Source organism: Eurosta solidaginis, chromosome 1 (assembly GCF_040869045.1).
Source record: "Eurosta solidaginis isolate ZX-2024a chromosome 1, ASM4086904v1, whole genome shotgun sequence".
Classification (NCBI taxonomy): domain Eukaryota; kingdom Metazoa; phylum Arthropoda; class Insecta; order Diptera; family Tephritidae; genus Eurosta; species Eurosta solidaginis.
The window spans coordinates 380,150,992-380,171,784 of record NC_090319.1 but is presented as its reverse complement, the minus strand read 5'-3'; the positions used below and the strand labels follow the sequence as shown (position 1 = coordinate 380,171,784).

General features: G+C 32.8%; 1 protein-coding gene across 3 annotated transcripts in view; it reads right to left on the bottom strand.

Annotated features, from left to right (window-relative positions):
- Positions 1 to 19,654, bottom strand: part of LOC137238353 (uncharacterized) — a 99,395-nt gene extending 79,741 nt beyond the window's left edge. The window contains exon 1 of one of the 3 annotated variants that reach the window (XM_067763220.1): positions 18,974 to 19,654. In XM_067763220.1, the coding sequence (XP_067619321.1) occupies positions 18,974 to 18,982 (9 nt within the window). In that variant the 5' untranslated portion in view covers positions 18,983 to 19,654. Of the gene's footprint in view, positions 1 to 9,328; positions 9,440 to 18,973 lie in introns of those variants that run through there. The other 2 variants (XM_067763223.1, XM_067763221.1) reach the window with 2 other exon arrangements.
- Positions 19,655 to 20,793: the final 1,139 nt, after the last annotated feature.

Sequence of the window (20,793 nt, the reverse complement as noted above, 5' to 3'; positions counted from 1 at the left end):
CAAATTTTTTTTTTTCATTTTACTTTAGATATTACTTGAATGAATGCGAGCTTTCGTCGTCAGCAGAAAAAAAACTTGAATATTTTACTGTGCTTTGAAGCTATAAGTATTTCATGATGAACTATTTTTAAGTAAACATTTTTCAGTTTTTTCACAGCCGAAATTCTGGTTTTGAATTACTTGCTGAAAATAAGTAAAAGTAAATTTTTGTTTACTATTTCAGCAGAACTATTTGATTTTCAAAGGGACATACAAATTTACATACAAATTGTACGATGTATTGATCGTAATAGCCTTCATCTACGAGTAGGTATTTCTTGTTTTTATGTTGTTTTAACCCCCGACACACATATGTATATACGCATGGTTCTACTGAAAAAAAGACAAATACGTACGTACAAAATCTGCACCTCCACCGGTAGCTTGGTATATGTACTGGAGTTATTCGGAGATTTTTCCCGAACCAAAGCATGGCATTTCAATGTAGCATGGCTCAATTTCTCGCGGATCGTTCAAACTTTGTCATCCAACGAGTAGCTCCTTGTGGAGAGACTGTCCATCAATCGGTCATAGAGCCTAGCACTGCCGCGTCTACCGAAGAAATACATATTTATAAAACGGGCACATATATGTTACATGCAAAACGCGATGTTTTAGGCCAACCCCTAATATTTGTTGTGGACGCGATTTCTTTAAAACAGGTTTGGCTCCTTTCTGTTCACAACCAAGAGCGATTCACGTCACGTTTAAGCGTACCTCCGTTACTTCCTCATCTACTAGCTGGAGCACAGAAAGTGCCCGATCGTTTCCCCCTCCAACCCGCTCTTCCTACATATGCTATCACTCACCAAGCCTTATGTTGATTTTTTTAATTTTTTTAAGGGACATTGTGTCATGGTAGTCAGAATAAATGTATATACATGGCCCAATAAGCCGTTGCCACGCCAGTTTTTAAAATTTGTAAAATACGTTATTTAAGTCATCATAACGATGATGTTCCCCTTGATTTTTAAGATTGCAGCTCTTCGTTACAGGGATATCTTATATGTATATGTTTGTATTTTTATAAAAAAAGTGGACGTAGTTGTCTGCTGATTGTATTTTTTTTTTTTTTTTGAGCACTTCCTCCTTGAATAGGAATATCTGAAGATATTGCTCCCGACTTGAAGGAAATAGCTTAATTAGGTATTAAAATATCAAAAAGTCAATTTACAGGATATATTTGATATATGTACATAAAACCTCTGCGTAGCTATATACCGATTACGGCCACTTCTTGTAGGAACCTTACTCGTGTTCGAAAGTAGCGGCATGACAAATTTCATTACAACAATTAGCAACAAACGACAATGTTGTCTGGCTATCAGACAAGTAGATGAGGAAGGAACAGAGGTGCGCTTAAACTTGGCGTGAATCGCTCTTGGTTGCGAATAGAAAGGAGCCATACCTGTTTTAAAGAATTCGCGTCGACAACAAATATTAGGGGTTGGCCTAAAATATCGCGTTTTGCATGTGACATATATGTTCCCGTTTTATAAATATGTATTTCTTCGGTACACGCGGCAGTGCTAGGCTCAAGGACCGAATGAAGGACAGTCTCTCCACAAGGAGCTACTCACTGGATGACAAATTTTGAACGATCCGCGAGAAATTGAGTCGTGCTACATTGAAATGCCATGCTTTGGTCCCGGAAAAATCCCCGAATGACTCCAGTACATATACCAAGCTACCGGTGGAGGTGCAGATTTTGTACGTACGTATTTGTCTTTTTTTCAGTAGAACCATGCGTATATACATATGTGTGTCGGGGGTTAAAAAAACATAAAAACCAGAAATACCTACTCGTAGATGAAATACCTACTCGTAGATACGATCAATACATCGTACAATTTGTATGTAAATTTGTATGTCCCTTTGAAAATCAAATAGTTCTGCTGAAATATTGAAAAAAAATTTACTTTTACTTATTTTCAGTAAGTAATTCAAAACCAGAATTTCGGCTGTGAAAAAACTGAAAAATGTTTACTTAAAAATAGTTCATCATGAAATACTTATAGCTTCAAAGCACAGTAAAACATTCAAGTTTTTTTTTCAGCTGACAACGAAAGCTCGCATCCATTCAAGTAATATCTGAAGTAAAATGAAAAAAAAAAAAAATTGTTTGCTTTGCTTTTTTCTGTTGCTGAAATATTTTTCAAATACAAATGTAAGCTGTATACAAAAATTCCAAACCGACAAAAAACTCATTGCTGGTAAAGCCAAAAATTTGTAAATTTTACTATTTTTCAGTAAGCAATTCAAGCCCTGTCTATTATCTTATGTAATATTTCTAATTGCTGTTTTTAGAATCCAAATCTATAAATCAAGTTTTGGCTGTAAAGATGGAGATTCGTGCTATTAGGGAGCTTTGGGCATTATTGGTTGTAGTGCTTTTGTTTAGCTATATTTCATTAAAATAATTGGTTAAAAATAAACGATTGTGCGCACACAAATAAATCTATTTGTACTATGGCACTATTGTGAATATTTGATTAGAACTAACACTGCATTATCGGCAGTTGCAAACATTCGCCAGATGGCAGCGCAAGCTCATGTAAGTTTTTATTGGTAGATGATTGATTGATAGAAAAGCTGACTTCTGTTGATATTTGATATGAGACTTTTGCATTTTGTTGTGCAAGATCCGCACGGCTCCGGCTAGTTACTATTATTACGGAAAATTTTCTAAATTGTATCCCAATGGCATTTTACTTGTCGGTGTTTATTTTTGACGAGATTTTGCTTTGCTGAATATTGTGCAGTTTTGTTTTTGTCTTATTAGAACTTTCCTTATGTGTGGATTATGTTTTGCTGAGATATCTGCAAATTACCAAAATTAGGTTTTACGGAATGCTCAAACACAGTTTTTATGATCTTTTCCCACTCCGAAAGAACCACCTCTAAAACATGTGTTTTTTACATTTCAACAGTTTATTAGGTCGTACAAAACGCAATTTATTTGATGTGTGGGAGTAAAATGAATGCCGCAGTATGCGAATATATCGACCAAAATAAAGACTGTTCGTACTCCGGAGTGTGTTTTTTAAATAACTATGGGAACCGGTCGAGTGGTATAATAGCGTTCGTAATACAAGAAATACCATTCCCCCCAAAACTGTGTTACTTTTTGTGTTAACTTTTAATTAGTTTCAATTTTAAACTCATATAAATGTTTGTTTTTCTTTAATTTGTGTAGCAAAGTATTATAAAAGTTTATAAACTCTCATGTCTTTTTTTATCTACAGAAGTGGAGTATTGACAGCTGTGTTTGAATGGGAAAATACTTTATTGATTAAATCATGTTTTATTAGCAAGAACATATGTAAAAAATAAATTGAAAATCTAAACATATAAAAGGCATGTGCAGCGATAAAAAAGCGGATGAAAAAAATCAAATACCTAACGTAAGTTACATACAAACAACAGACTGCAAATATATGACAACTTGACTACACTACTTCCAAAAACAACAAACAAAATGAAAGACTTAAGCAACGAACTTGCTGCTGATTAAAGTGAGCGACTGGTAAATATATAAGTATTCATATACATATGTGTGCATTATGTTTGCGTATGTTGAACATTGATTTGAGAGATTTTAAGTTTTTTAGGCGTTAAATATCGCTAGTTTCTTAAAACTGCTTAGTTATGCACAAATATAACAACCTATTACTTTAGCGCTAATGAGGTCATTATTATTATTGTTTTTTTCACACATGTCAGGCTACTGATAAACATAAAAACAAACAAAAAGCAATGCTTACACACTAAAGCTACTAACCACACATCCCCTACATACATAAATATATGTTCTTATGTAAGTATGGCGGCCACCGTGGTGTGATGGTAGCGTGCTCCGCCTATCACACCGTATGCCCTGGGTTCAACTCCCGGGCAAAGCAACATCAAAATTTTAGAAATAAGATTTTTCAATTAGAAGAAAATTTTTCTAAGCGGTGTCGCACCTCGGCAGTGTCTGGCAAGCGCTCCGATTGTATTTCTGCCATGAAAAGCTCTCAGTGAAAATTCATCTGCCTTGCAGATCCCGTTCGGAGTCGGCATAAAACATGTAGGTCCCGTCCGGCCAATTTGTAGGGAAAAATCAAGAGGAGCACGACGCAAATTGGAAGAGAAGCTCGGCCTTAGATCTCTTCGGAGGTTATCGCGCCTTACATTTATTTATTTTTTTTTTTATGTAAGTATGTATATAGAACGACATTATCTGGCGATAATAAAGCACAATAATAATATTATTACAAATTGCATGCGCCAAAACATGCAACAACAACAATAATAGTAATAATCCAATACGCAAAGACGGCAAATAGCAGTAAATTTATGTATAACATACACATCTACAAATGCGTATGTTTGAATATATGTTTGAACCGATGCGTACTTAGAATGTTGGTCAAGTTTAACAAATTGCAGGAAACATGTAAAGTAGCAAAAATATTTTGCAAAAAAATAAAATTTAATTAATACACTAAAGTGAGTGACGTAAATAAACTAAAAGCGCATTGTAAAAATTACAATAAGTTTGTTTATTTTTTCTAAGTACACACGCGATTTTGTATTTAGTGTATTTAAATAAATAAATATGTATATACTTTGGCTTGAGTAAAAAATATGCTTCGCTGACTAATAGCATTGTAAGTCTAGCAGAATTTGTCAATTCCCAAGTTGTTACTATTCCCATGTTATTATATATGTATATATATATATGCATTAGTATGTAATACATAACAAAGTTATATTTGCTTATGACGCAGCTCCATATTTGCATATTTGTATTATATATAAAGAGCAGGGCCGGATTAATAAGTAGGCAGAATAGGCAGTTGCTTATCAAGAAATGAAAAATACTTCTAAAATTTTCTTACAAACATACAATTCTAGAGAGTGAAAGAAAAATATAATCAGAACTGAAAACAAATTTTACTAAAATAAATAAAACTCAATTGACCGCATTCAAAAGGCGACGACCGACGAACTAGACAAGGTTCCTGAAAAGGACATTTCCGACTCATTTGACAAATTGTATGAGCGTGCAAAGAAGTATTGAAGTGAAAGGAGAGTATATTGAATAATAAAAACGAATTATCTCCAAAAGTACACGTTGTTTTTATTTTGAAAATTTCGATTATTTTTGGAACAGAGGAGCGAAAATTTCAACTAGCATGATGAGTGAGTGAATGATTAAAGATGGATGAAAAATAAATGAATGCATTGTAACGAATTTGGGGATTCCCTGATATTTTGCACCTTCTGCTACCGTTCGTATCGCTTAATTGTCGAATAAATAACTCCAATATTCAGTATTGTAATATGGTCTTTATTTAGTCTACTTTGTGACTAGTACAATTATACTTCAATATCGCGTATTTCACAAAAGCCTGGTTAAATCAAACCGATTACTGAGGAAAAAACTTAACAATTATTACCTGGTGTAGGTTATACAGAAGCCGTGAAACCTACTCGTCGTAGAAAAAAACAACCAAATGACGGAAATGCTCCAGAAGTAGAATTTTTGCATCGTGACGATTTTCGGACCAAAGGTTTCCTCGAAATCATCGACAATTTTCACAGTGAAATCAAATGACGTGCGGAAGTACATATGCAAGTTTCAGAGTGATTGGCATTTCTCATCAACTTTTCTCTAACTGATGGAGAGCTCCATGAAGTTATAAATAGCTTAGTTCGTTTTAATTCTAGAGATATTTCATTGAAATGAAACAATTCCAAAGTTACGTGAACTCTAGATACAAATAAGATGTATTTCCTAACACAGAAATAGCTCTTCGGATTTTTTTAACATTAATGATCACAAATTGTTCTGCCGAATGATCCTTCTCGCAATTAAAAAGAATCAAAGCTGCTGAAAAAGCTACAACGCGTCAAGAGCAAAAGAGCAAAAGAACAAAATTGATATTGATGATATATTTACCAAAAAAAAATGTAGAAAACGACATATATAAAATGTAGGTAGTAATTTTATTGATATTATTACATTGTGATAATACAATTTTTACGAAAGCTATAAGTTTGTATTTTTTAATCGACAAAAGAAGGGAACGGACGTGAAAAAAGGCCCCCAAATTGACGGTTGCCTAGGGCCCCGTAGTGGGTTAATGAGGCCCTGATAAAGCGTAAGAAATTACACATCTAGATATATAGAATGGCCATAAAAACTAAACACTAAAGCCATGCAATAAAGTCACAATCACACGTTTTACCGCCACCATGTGAATGGGAATGTATGTGTGTATATGTACGCTGTAAAATAAATGAGAGTGTGTTGCAAGTGCATTTGAGATTGCTACAATTGATTGCAAATAGCTGTGAAGTGACAAAAGCCAATTATTTATATCGAGATACTGACTAATTATTAATTAGATGCCTTTTATTGTTTTAAGCTTATTTTCGTTGTATTAATGCAGGTGTAAAAAGAATATAAGTTCGCAATGTGTAAGTTTATGTATAAGAGGGATTTTAAATATATGTTTTTGAAAGAGTGAGTAAGTTATTTCGCTAATACTTTTTTAATTTTGATTAAAGTCCACACAGATACAAAGCGGTCGATTAGTAACATAAATTAATGTTACAATTAAAAATATTTAAATAAAAATGTATATATTCAATTCAACCATACATATGACAGAAAGTTCAAATCATATCAGACCAACGTGAGAGTATTGAATTATGCAACGCGGGAAACGAAGATTCAAAGATGATGCATTATACAAGTTGTTGTAGTGTGAGCACCAGTTAGGCAGTGGATTGTTTTTGGCAAAATTTTGCCGGCAACGTGGTAAATGAAAAGGCACAAAGAGCCTGGATTTTCTAAAAGGAACAGCAAAATTTAGTCGGCAAACAAGATCAGAGGAGTCAAACTCGCCCATAATGCGCTTATGAATGAACACTAACCCGAATGAAGTTTTTTGATTTTCTAAAGTTGGCAGATTAATAAGGAGAAGCTTATTTCTATATGGTGGCAGATGCACACTTGAATCCCAGTTACGGCCACGTAGTGCAAGCATAAGGAACTGCTTCGGTACCGCCTCAATATGCTTTATAAAGTTTAGATACCCTTGTCACCAGACATACGAACAAACTCTAAAATTTGTTGTACCAATGATTTGTAGAGAGGGTCTTAGTCAAATACGGATCATTAAGCTCCTTAGCCCATCGCTTTGCGAATCCTAGTATACCCGTTGCTTTGCTTACAATTGATGAAATATGCATATTAAAAGTCAGTTTAGGATTAAAAAGGACTCCTAGATTATTTACAACAGATATACGCTCCAAAGGCGTGTTGTTTAACGTATACGATGTCAAACTTGGTTCCACTCGGTGAAATGTCATTAGTTCGGGCAGTTCAAAACTAGTAAACATGCAGTACACCAGCATTGAATTGAGTCCAATATGATATGCCAGTCACTCCAACTCTGAAGAAAGCTAAGCTGAAAATGGCAAGGTTAAATTCCAGTCAAATTTAATTGGAGTTTGAGCTTGCACTGAAAAACTTAGCCTTAGACTTTGACTTCTCTCTTTTTATTAGTATAAAAAAAAATCAGTTGTAGAAAGTTTAGTTATTATAAACCTAATTAGCTTTATTTCAATTTAATTATACTTAAGAAGTTATAAATTATGAAATAAGTTAAATTTTTAGTTACTTCCTTAATTGATTTCAAGTATCTGCATGTTTTTTTTTACAAAGTTTTCTATGAGAAAAATATTTAAAAGAGATGATTCAATTTTTATTATGCAGAAATTGTATTTTTTTGGTATTCGGGTCTCGTCAAGTCCTTCCGGTAAAAAACCTTACGCTTAAAGACGAAGTAATTGCTGTCACCCAAAAAAATTCGGCTCCTTCGCAATTTGGCTGATTAGTCACTCTTGATGGATATAAATTCAAGACTATGGAGAGCTCTTTTAACAGCCAATTATCATTAACAGCGAAATCAACTTCAGCTTAGAAATCAAAAGAAGAATAACTCTTGCCAAAAAGTGCTGCTTTGAGCTGAGTAGGCAATTGAGAAGTTAAGTCCGCTTTTGACTAAAAAAAAATTACACTCCTTAAATCTTTCATCGTACTAAAATAGCTATTCTGGTAAAGATCACCGGAGGAATAATAGCATTGTTCGTGATGGCAATGCGGTATAGAAGGTTAACTTAATTATGAGCGGTATAAGCTTTGCGCTGACATGGGTATAGTACAACGAAGCTTTGTACGCCAGGTCATCCTATGATAATGGAAGAAGACAATACGGCTCATAAACTATTCGCTTCGGTACTCGAATTTGAAACCAGTTGGAAGGGACAAGTGGAAGAAAACTTGAAAACAAAACTAGCTTTGATAATGGCGCAGCAAGGTAAGCTTTGGTGACTTGTTACTCAACGGCCAAAATTGTCTAGCAGGTTAAGCGCCAGTTTATGATGATGATGAAAAACCTCGTAAAGGGAAACCTAAGTCTTCCAATTCTCAGAAAATACGTTTACATGCAGATGTGTTTATTGGATTCGGTATAAACATGAAATAAGAAAGTTGCAAATTTAATTTTTATTTTATACTCGCAAATAAATCCGAAATTAACCCTTTATTGCAACTAAATAGAACTTACGATTTCTTCTCGTATAGACGCGAGATTTCATAACTTGAGAAAACGATAACTTGGCTTCTCGCGTGATTCTCTAATCTCGAGATACTCGTAAAACTTGCAAGCTACTCGCTATTCAAGTATATCGGCGGTATTATATACAGGGCTTAAGGTTCTTCCCCAAGTCCTCAGTCCACCACATTAAGCTTTGATGGCAGCAATCTGACAAGAATAATCCTTATCTTCGTCAGGTAACTCTGTAAATCGTCGTTCACTGTATTCAGAATGTAACCCCTGAAAACAATTTTCAGGTTATCCGCATAAGCCTCAATTATTCAGCCCCTACCCTCAAGATCCTGAAGTAGGTTGTTCGTTACCCAAAGGAGAGAGAACTTCCTCTGTGAGCATTTTCCCCTTGTTTTGAGCCGTCTGACCTGTCATATCCATTCAAAAATAAGCAGCTTACTTTTCCTGCTTTCCTTCATGAAACATATCGATTCTCACTTCTAATGAAGCCTTAGTAAGCTTTACTATTCCTTCGGCTAATGGCTTTTTCATGGCATTGAACTTAATTGTGCAGAAATAAAAACTGTTACACTAACAGCATAATAATTTGTGCAAACGTTTCCTAATCAAGCAAAGCACATATAAACACACATACAAATATATGTAGCAAAAAGCTTGCTTACCTAGATTAGTTCAGGTAGTAATAAATTCAAACAGTACAAAGCAGTCAACGAACCACATTGCCTACGCATGGCCAATACGCGTGCAATACCAACTCAATAAACGCTTAAACGATAAACAACTAAAAATATTAAAAATAAAATACTTGCAAAAAAATGCAAAAAAAGAGCTGTAAATTTAAAATTTGCAAAAAAAAAATACAACTACAACTGAAAACTCCCAAAAAATCACAACTTGCACGCCTCTAACAAAACAGTCAGGAATCAATGACCGACCTCACAAAAAATACCCCAGAGCGTATACGCAACATGTGGCGGGTAAGACAGCAAAGCAAAGAAAAAAATGCGCAAACATAAAAAGAACAACAAATGAGCCGCCTGTTTGTAAAACAACATCGAGTTTACTGACAGTGCAATGCAAATAAATTTCACAACGACAAAAAAGCAATACAATTAAAAAAAAACTACAAAAATGCAAGTTTTGTAAAACAAAATTAACAAAGCCGATTAAACGCACAACGCAAAAATATTTTCAAGTTCATGTTGAAGGTCTTCAAAGACAAATGACAAAACAACAAACCCAACCAGTGGACAGACATACAAACACGCAGGTTATGGCATAAACTTGGCACGCGTGAGGCCTACGACAAATTCATTTGACGCATGCAATCAAGTATTTCAACTTTTTCTGCCGATTCTGCGTTTTTTGTATAAGCGCAAAAGCATTTATCTTGTTGCGTTAACAAATTTCAATTTTATTACTATTTAAGTGCCAATGTTGCAAAGTTGCTGATGTTGGCACAGCAAGTGTAGACACTAACAACTAAACTAACTGTCTATCGGTAATGTCGATTGCGTGAATTAATCAGTTAAGCGGCAGTTAAGAGTGCAGCAAGCAAAAAAAAAAAAGTCGACTTAAAAAAAGCAAATAACTGCAGGCGCATTTGTACGCACGCACACACTCACACACACATATGCATGCACATAAATAATGTTACAAATCGGACAAGCCTATCTAAGTTTTGAATTGCCGTCGCTTACTGCAGCGCCGCCACAGACACCTGGGCGTCTATAATTGATATGGCTCGGCGGTGAAACGAGCAACGCGCATTGATATTGACTTGCACCTCAATTTGACTTTTTTGTACTCGCTCAGCACACTCCAAATTAAATAAAAGCGCATGCGCAATTTGTAGGTACGCATGTGCGTTGCTTATTTATTGTCTATGTAGTATTCATAAGAACATGTTCGAGTTTTTATTTGCGGTCGTTTGAAGTTTTGATTTTTCATTCATAAGCGGAGCATGCGCATGTGTTGTATTATGTGAATTTTGCAACCGGTTTGCATTTTCTGACAAATTCAATGAATAGTAATGAAGATGTTTCTTAAATAGAAAAAAGTGCCTCATATGAAGAAACTAGAAAAAAACTTATTGTGGAGTGTAACGAATTTTCTAATAATTAAGAAAACGTCCAAGAACTACAATCGCATTTTCCTTTAACAGAGAAACCTGATTCTATTGAATGGTATTTCGATTTGCTGGCTTCCAATTACCAAGTGTACGAACCTCCAAACGTTTGCAAAAAGTCCAAAGGAGTGTGGAGATATATTTGGCGGTGGTGTTGGCTCCACCCTGACAGAGATACTCAACATTATCTTACATGTTCGCCCAAGTCCATCCAGTTTAACCTGAACTCCTCTTTCATTTGTGCACCCCCTTTCTCCCTCAGTGGTATCACAATAGTCTGTAAATCTGCTTTGCTGTAGGGGAGCTGGGATAAGCTTACATATCCATAGCTAAACAAGTTTAGAACACATAAACTTGTCTGTTGTAATATGCTCGTAAACTGTTCCACCCAGTCATCCGTGTTTTGATTACCAAGTGAGACCAAGTCTTATTCTATCCACCTCTATCACCCAACTGAGTGGGATCTTCTCTTTTCTCTTTCTTCAAGTGAAAGTGCCACTAGGAATATTTTCTGGCCCGGAGCATTTTCATTCAAGGGCCACCTCATGTTCTTTCAACACTGCCCATGATTTCCACCCAAAAATTAGAACAGGTATGATGAGAAGAATGAGATGCTTTTTATTCCTAGAGGGCGCACTTTGGACATAAGGTCAAGAGCAATAACATTAATTGACCTTATGTGCTTTGGAAGTGGTGATGGCATGACCATGAGAAAGACATAGACCACTTCAAATGGCCATAAGGTCGATCGAAGTTAATACCATATAAAATGCTTAAACGTCAAATGTCAAATAGCTACAACAACTTTTGCGTTATGCATATTCTGCTTTTCTGAAATGATTATAAAGTCAGCCCATACTTTTTCACGAGGTCAAATGATCTATTGTTTTTTCGCCCTTGCAAATATTTACTATTAATTCATCCTATGAAGCTTTTTTGTGATTGTGCTGTGCTCAATTCAGTAAATTCGTGGTTATGGCCTTTCCTTGTTGAACTCATGTCACCCCACCGATGACTTTACTTTTCAATTGCTTACCTGACCCATAATACCAATTTTTAGCAAATGCAATTTTCACTTGGGTTTATCTAACTTTCCTCGATAACAGTTAGTAATACGTTTTGTCCTTCCTTCATCACAAGACTTCCTGTCTTTTTCTCTATATTCATCTCAGAGAACACAAAGCTGACGGCGCTTGCCTGCTCTTCTAATGGGAACGTCGTTATCCATGACAATCTGTAGGTGTGAAATCATGCCCAATTTGGTCTATTCATTATATGCAGCCTTATTTATCTTACAATCCGAATTTGGCAAATTTTCACACCTCCACATAATCGTAGACCATAACGATCTGCTTTGTTAAAACAATACAATACAACAATACATATATGTTTTCTATGACTGCACACACTCGCCTCTTGCAACTAACTTGGTATCATTTTCTTGTTGCAGTTTGCCAAAGATCTGCTGAATAAAAGTTTAAACAAAAGCATAAAAATACCTCCTTTGCCCATACATATGTATGTGTGTCGACAATAGCAGTTCATTAGCAACTATCTAAGAGTGAGCAAGTGAAAGCAAAGTCACATACAGGCCTGCCAGGGAACAGCACATTCATTTTCATTTATGGTTCCGACTCTTAAGCTGTTTTTACAATTTTAAATAAGCCTTAATGCTTTTGATTTAGTTTACATTGAGTAGTCAAATTTCGGATGTAAGAGTGAGGTATTCTTTTAAATGAAGCACCCTAATGTTGAAAGGTATGTGTGTGTATGTATCTAACTACCATTCAAGCAAACTGTTTTAATTAATTTATGTTTTTCTTAAAGTAAACTTCAGCGTTTCAGAAATTAACAACAAAGTTTGTAGTTGACACCTTTAAAACTCCATGCATGAAGGGGCGCATGCGCATTTACGCTCAATGACATCGCATTTAATTAACGTGAAGCAATTCACGGTGTTGTTATCGCGTTTATTATTCGATTAGGTTCGCAAATTTTTTGTCAGACTAAACGAAAGTTTAGCCGTGGCCAATTATGTTGGACGTCCATTTGAGATGACAGTGTGCATATTTTATTTTTTTTATGGCAATTTAGTGACGATTTATTAACAAATATTAATTTTTTTAATGTCATTCGTATAGCAACGCAAATTTTTTGTATAATCTTAGATTAAATCAGAAGCGCCAGATGCTGCATGAAATAGAGAAATTGAATCAAAAATATTTGCACAGAAATGTGCTTTGTTTACGAATATAAATTGGTTTTTGAAATTTGGTGAGATACTTAGGCCAATAATTTGGGCAATTTACAAGAGTGTCGTATTCATGCAATATTTTAAGATTTGAGTTATGTCTATGGTTTCCAATATAAAATTTGGTCAAAGCATACCGCATACGGCGAATAGGAGACTTTTTGAATTGTCTAGTTTTTGTTTGTTTTGTTTTCTTCATTAAGAAATTTAATACCCCACTAGGGAAAGTAAAAATGCTAACAGCTGTGCAAGTTTAATATTATTAAATTTGTTTTCTATGTTTTAACATTTTTTTTTATTAATTTCCAATTATAAATAAAATGTGGAATTTTCGAATTTGTTATGCATTCTTTTAATGTTGGGTCATTCAGTTATGCATTGTGGATTGCATCGACAAAATTAGGCTGTTATAAAGTGTTAAATGCAAATGACAATTCTTACCAAAACATTTTGATACGCATGATATTATTAATGTGTTTATGTTAACCATACATAAATCCGATAATAACAAAACGACCACTATTGGAATTTTAAAACAAATTTCGTGATCGATATATTGGCAAATGGAACATTATGACGATTTTGGTACTTGGTAACCACTTTTTATAGGAATTCGTTAAATTTTGATCAGCTTTTTTTGCTCAATTATGGAGGATAACTCAACGGCACAAGCCTTTATTTCATTGTTCTATCATTCAAACTAATAATAATGGTCACCTCGTTTACCATGTTAAAACTGAGTTAGTGAATAGCCCAATAGTTATAATAAACAAAAAATCGTTAGCTAAAATCTCGAAAAATTGCATCGTTAAAACTTAGTGAACTCTTTCACAGATCATGTATTGAACTATGCCTTGAAATGCATGCGATTGTCGAGATAATTTTTAGCAGTCAAAAATGTTCCTCATCAACTTTAAACGCCATTGACAGTTGCGAAATTCTTTAACACAAATGATTTGTTTTTTGTTCATTAATAAGTACAAAAAGTTAATAGCAAAGTATAGAGCCTTTATTTTCTGAGTTATGTATATTTATTTATTATTTTTTAATTTATTTATTTGGATACGTGGAAATCCGTCAAAAGTTTTCACATTTTGGAAACTCAGTGTTGTTAATATAAAAAAGCATCAAAAGCAATAAGCAAAATTTAACAGCTAAAATGCAATAAAAAAAATTAATATGCTGTTTGGTTCGAGATATATACAAATAATAGATTTCGGGTATCGGTAACCTTTTATTTGAACGTAACACTGATTTGTTTGTGATAGAATCAAATTTGCTGACTAACCTCAAAGCAGATAGCGAAATAATCTTGGTTCAAGATATGTAAAAAATAATCGATATCGATACCCGATTAATCGCACGTAGTGCTTCAACGGTTTGTTATCGATCTTTGACTCAAAAAAACGTAAGCCAAAACTAATAATCAATTGAACGGTAATCGCGAAAAACGTTGCAAGCACTAATTCCTGCAAGCAATGACTTCTGCAGATAACCGTTATTATTGACCTCTTTCCTTACTCAAATATGAGTTCGACCAGCACATATTTTCCATCATACAACTTAGTTTGTGATAAGCTAAACAAATAAAAAAGAGACCCAGATCTTTTTTCTTTTTTGCTCTCCTGAAAAGTTATTATTGGCGCTTACCACGTTTGGTTTTTTGGATTACTCTTCAAATGCCGACTCTTATTCCAAAAATAAATATAAGAACTTAAATTTAACTGTTATTGTATAAGTTAAATTATTAATTAAAAGTAGCCCTCTATTATAAAAATCACAAAGTAAGCGTTTGTTATGATAGTCAAAAATATTAGTTAAAACCAGTATTTTATTATAAAAATAGAAAAATGAATAAAAATAGATTTTTTATGATAAAAGTAACAACGAATGTGCTTTGTAGTTGATTTTCCCAACAGGGTAAGAGTTAGAATCAATTTTGGAACGATTTTCCCTCATCGCTTGTCAATTTCGGTTTGAAGAATATTTGACTTCGGAGTTGTGCCCTCTTCAGTGTTCAATTTCGTTAGAACAAAACCGGGGCACAGTGGATGGCGGAAAATTGTTCCGAACAAATTCTAAAAAATAAAATTTAAAAACATACACATTTTATGAAAAACTGATTTCTAGTCTAATCGGTATTGTTTTGTGAACTCTTTCATGTAAATTTCCAGACCAGTAAAATGCATGTACTGCCTTTTGGGAATTATAATACCGACAAATTTCTGCGATTACCATTTAATCAATAACTAAATAAATAGTCATTTAAAATTCGCAGTGCCAGATAAAACAAAGTCTTGAATTTGAAGTTTACTTAAAAAATCTTAAACTTCCCGAATAAAAATTCGATTTGCTCCGATTTCATTTTTTACACTTTACAGCCTTTTTGCTATGGACGGCACAAACATTTTATATTCAAAATACATTTAGGGAAAACAAATTTTCAAAAATCAGTGTGAATTTTAAGAGAATTCAAACCTCCACTTTGTTAGACTGAAGTGGATTGTATTGCAAAGCTACATGCCCCAAAATGTTTCTGAAACTATCCTGTAATTCAAATGTTTTTGAATAAGTTTGCAGAGTTTCCTTAATAGAATTCACTTACGCATTGTTCTAATTGTAATAAAACTAAACAAAATTAAAAATAGCTAACAAAGTGTCTAAATTATTGCTACTACTATTTTCGCGCTCGCAGCTGTACATATGTAAATGCATAAAACAGTTTTTATAATTTTAACACAACACATGAAACTTTGCATTTCCGAAGCTCACTACGATTTCTTATTTATGTATATTATTATTACGATTGCCTTATACGTTACGACAGTTACGCCCACTCCCTTGTCCCAATATGAGGTAAAAAATACACTGCCAAAGTTCCAAATATCTAACTATATGTACAACAACAACAACAACAAGTGTATCACATAGCATGTCTAACTTATGTTGATTTACACATTCGTATTCTAATTACATATTTATTTCATATCATTTTTGGTTTCATTGTTTTCAAATATAAGCACTTCAAAAGGTTTCCACAAATTGACTGCATGTCAGTTAAATACACGTCAGTCGCATATCAAAAAATTTATGTTGCACTTAACTGCAATGACCCAAAATAATAAAATTAGCATAGGAAACAGTGAATGAGTAGAAAAAGCAAAACAAAGATAAGAAGAGAGAACAAAGGAAATAGAAACATAAATTGAAATATACAAAAATTTTATTAAAAAAAATAATAATTTACCAATAAACAAACCTTAGCCTTAAAAATATGTTAAACCATTTTGTTGTGCGTTTGCATTTGCACGTTTTTGACTTTGCTTTGCCATTGTCCTGTGCCTTAGAATTTTTCGTTATTTCCTTTATTGCATATTAAATTTTTTTTTTGTTAATGCATTAGCATTTTAATTTGCTTGCCTTACGCCCTCGTGTGTTTGTAAAAAAAATTGTTTGAGTTAGTGAACCTGCATTTGCCAGGTGTCATAAAGTAATAACGAATATATAACACTCAAATTATAACGTTAATTAGGATTGAGGTGAGTGATCCTAATTTTTGAAAATTATTTATTATTATCAGCATTAGCAAACAATTTGAATAATTTGATTTTCTTTATTAGTAATAAGAAATTTCGTGAGTTATACACGAAATATATGTAAGCTAGTTTCAAAAATTTTGTTCGAACAAATTCGAAATTTTGAAAATGTCTCTAGTATGTAATTTTGTAATATATAAATTGTTTTTTTTTTCTTTTTTTTTGAAAATCTTCGCACGTGTAATTTTTTAGACTTAAATTCACTGAAATACAAAGCTATGAATCCAAAAAAATTGCGTTGCATAAATTTTGGAAATGTTTGTGCGGATTTCTTAGAACTTTCCTATCTTCTTTTTAATTTTTCAAATTGTTATAAATACTTTGTTTTTGTCTTTTTGTTTTGTTTGAAATAAAACACATTTTGAGTTTTTAAACAAAAAATATATAAACAAACTTCAAAAATGGGTTTAAAAAATTTCGAAAATCCTAGAGGTTTTAAAAAATCTGGAAAAATTTTTAAAGTTTATACTTAAAAATTACAGAAGGATTTTGAGCATGCTGTATTGTAAAACTATAAATTTTTCAAGTCTTTCGATTCAATCGGTTTATAGCAATGTTCTGCGAGGAGTGTTTCAGAGTTGTTTTTTTTTTTCAGAAAGATAATTGATAACTCACGCGGATTTCCTAATGTTCAAACTTGTAGTTTTTTCGACAAAGTTTGGCTGGATTGCAAAGGTATACACACAAAATGTTTTCGAGAAGTTTAAATATAAAATTCCCAAATTTTCGAAGACTTTCGAAAACGTTTTTAAAATTTATTTGTACAGTTTGACGTTTTATTTCTTGCAATAATTATGACCTTGAATTTCGTAAGGAAAATTATATAAATAAATTTCAAAAACGTTTTCGAAAAAATTAAAAAATTCGAAAATTTAAAAAAATCACCATAAGAATTTGTAAATTTATAAAAAAATATATACATATATGGGGTATTCCATCCCATTTCGACCAATTTTGAACCCGACCCCTTTAGATTTGGCTGAAAGTTTTTCTTCTTTTTCTAGCTTACGAAAGACGTTTTTCAGAATTTTTTCAAATTGTTTCATCCAACTCAAAAAAAGTTATGAATTTTTAAAAAAACACCGTTTTTGTTTTCAAAATGCTATAACTTTTTCAAAAATTTAATGTTTGGGATCTTTTTTTTCTTAAATTTGTTTTTAAATGTACTTTTCGGAAAAAATACAAACAAATTTTTAAAGTTTTTTTTTTCAATTAAATAAAAAAAAAAATCGGCCCACTCCCGGATTAGTGTGGATGATTGCAGAATTGATTGAAGTTTTTATGAGAAAAAAAAAAAATGGCGAAATTCGAAAAATCTCGAACAACTGAAAAATTACAAAAAAATACTTTAATTATTTTTTTGTATTTTTTCCGAAAAGTACATTTAAAAACAAAGTTAAAAAAAAAGATCCCAAACGGTCAATTTTTGAAAAAGTTATAGCATTTTGAAAACAAAAACGGGGTTTTTTTTAAAATTCATAACTTTTTTTGAGTTGGATGAAAAAATTCTGAAAAACGTCTTTCGCAAGCTAGAAAAAGAAGAAAAACTTTCGGCCAATTCTAACTTAATATCTACAATGTAGACTTGATAAAACTGCAGCTAATGTTTAAAGTAGTCTCATTGCGACTTTTGATTTGAAATATATATTAGGCTGTTCAGATTCCACCGGAAATTTCAATAGAAATGTTTGCAGATTTAAAAAAACTTTTTTGCTATTTTTTTTTTTTACGAACAGTTTTTTTTTCAAAAGACAAGAGAATGCAATTTTTTATTTCAGATGTTACGCGTTTACACTAGTAAAATTTTCATTTTTACAAGAAAGTTTCAAAACATTTTTTCAAGTTTTAGCTAAGTTAACCCTTTTAAAATTATGTAAGGTCAAATTTCAACCTCAAATATTATTTAACGTCTTACACACTTATTACAAAAACAATCACTCGAAAACAGAAAAACAAAAATTTAGTTTACCGTTTATTATCGGGTCCACGACATAATAAAAAAAGAAAAGAAAAAATATAAAACAAACATAAATCTAACTTTAATCATACACAATTTTCGAGATTTCTATTACTCTATTGGGTTGCAATAAAAGAGAAGAAAAGAAAAAAATATTAACAAAAATTTGTTATACAAAATCCTTTTTAATGGCTGTTTGCTGCAATTTTTTCCCTTCCCTCTTTATATCCTCATAAGACTTCACCACACTTTGTCAAACTGTAAGCATTTATTGCTGCAAATAAGTCCATACATTTCTAAATGAACCCACATCTGCAAAGCTATTTACTTTCTTCTTATATAAACTTCCTTATTGCTACATACATAGATACTTACAAATTTCATTTTAGTTGTTGTTTTTTCTGTTGCTCTTAAAGCTGCTTTAATTTTTTTTTGCAAATTTGCAGTCGCTATAAGCGTTTTTTGGCAGTAATTGCACACAAAAAATGCACACAAATCACGAAAATAGCAATAAAAAATATTTTCTCAAAAACAATTGCTACAACAACACAACCAAAATACTTATATGCACTTTTTATGCAAATTAGTTACACTTTTATTATAACACCACTAATTTCTTTGCTATTAACTTTCGACGACTTTTTCTTGCCTTTTTACTTTGCTTTAACACAGCCCAGTTGCACTTTTTGTAGCAAAATTTTTGTTTCCTTTGCGTATTTGGTGATACGTAATTTTTTGGTTTCGCTCTTTTTTACTTTTTGTTTTTTTTTTTTAGATAACAAATTTAATGCGCGCGCGTTGCCTTTTATCTATAAAAATCACTAAATTTGTGTTGTACTCCTTTTGTAAAATTGTAATATTCTTGTATGAATTACAAATACAAAAAAATGGTGGGGTGGTTGTACGTTTGGGCGGATTGTTTGCTTAGGCGCTTGCTGGCTTTAAGTTTGATCGTACAAGTTGTACTGTTATTTGTTTATATTTACATATAAGTCGACTATGGGTTTTCTGAGGTATTAAGAGACTTGAAGTAAGGCACTTAATGAATTCGTACGAATATGTTTAGTTGGTTTTATATAAAACACGAAACACTATGCTTAACTTAAGTTTCACTCTCGAAGTTGAGTAAAATCACATGCGAACATACTCATTCCTATATTTTGAGAGCGTGAGTGCTGAGCAACTCATTAAGTGCGCTCGAGTGAATGAGTGCATTTTGCGTGACTGTCATTTGAGATGAATGTTGCCACACTACATTTTTATTCATGATCTCACAATAATTTTGGTCACGAACAAAATAATAAAATAAGTGCAATAATTTTGAATTCAGGTGGCGTTATAAAAAATAAATAATATAAATACCACACGTTTTGTGGTAAAGAAATGCAATTCAAAAATGAAAGTTTTTGCGACAACGCAAACAAAGTTGTATTATTTTGTACAGCCTTATGATTAAAATGAGATTCAAAGACAACTGTGCGGGTCAATTTGCTTCCTTGTAATATTCTATATACCAGGCAGATACTTGAGAGTATCATAAAAACTCGAAAACTAAAATTTGGATTTACATCTATTTATTACAAAATGTACTTAATAACATTTAAACGCTTCGCTGCACTTTAAGCTAATATAGAAATGATACCTTATAGATTTATGCTAAGACTTCTGCAGCGTGAACAGTACTCTACGGAATTAAATTAACTTAGTCACGTAGCCGCTGAGATGGAAATGAGCCTTACCACTCGTGATAAAAATCGTGGTACTCTTCACTGATATTCAGGATTGCGTTCTTGAGGACGACTTATGGCTTTTCAATTACCATGTGACGTTTGTTTACATTAGAAATTTCAAAACCAAGTTTACATTTGGGACATTTCCAAGAAGTTACATAATTTTCAATTGGATGATTACACTTGGTCCATGTTGTGATTTGTTTGATATGGAGTTTTCATGAGCCAAACGCGTTTTTATCTAAAGGAACCAAAGTAATCAACCGCTCTGTTTTATTCTACGAATGAACTGAATGTATAGTAGTTCTTTTTGTGGTCTAATTTAGTAGAGACCTAAGCTAGCTAAAAGTCGAAAATAAGGGACTTCTTTTAATTTTACCAAAAAAACTTTAAACAGCTGTGATAAGACTTTCATTTTTACCTCGAAAACGTTACAGTGACCTAACAGGGAAAATGGGAGTTTGA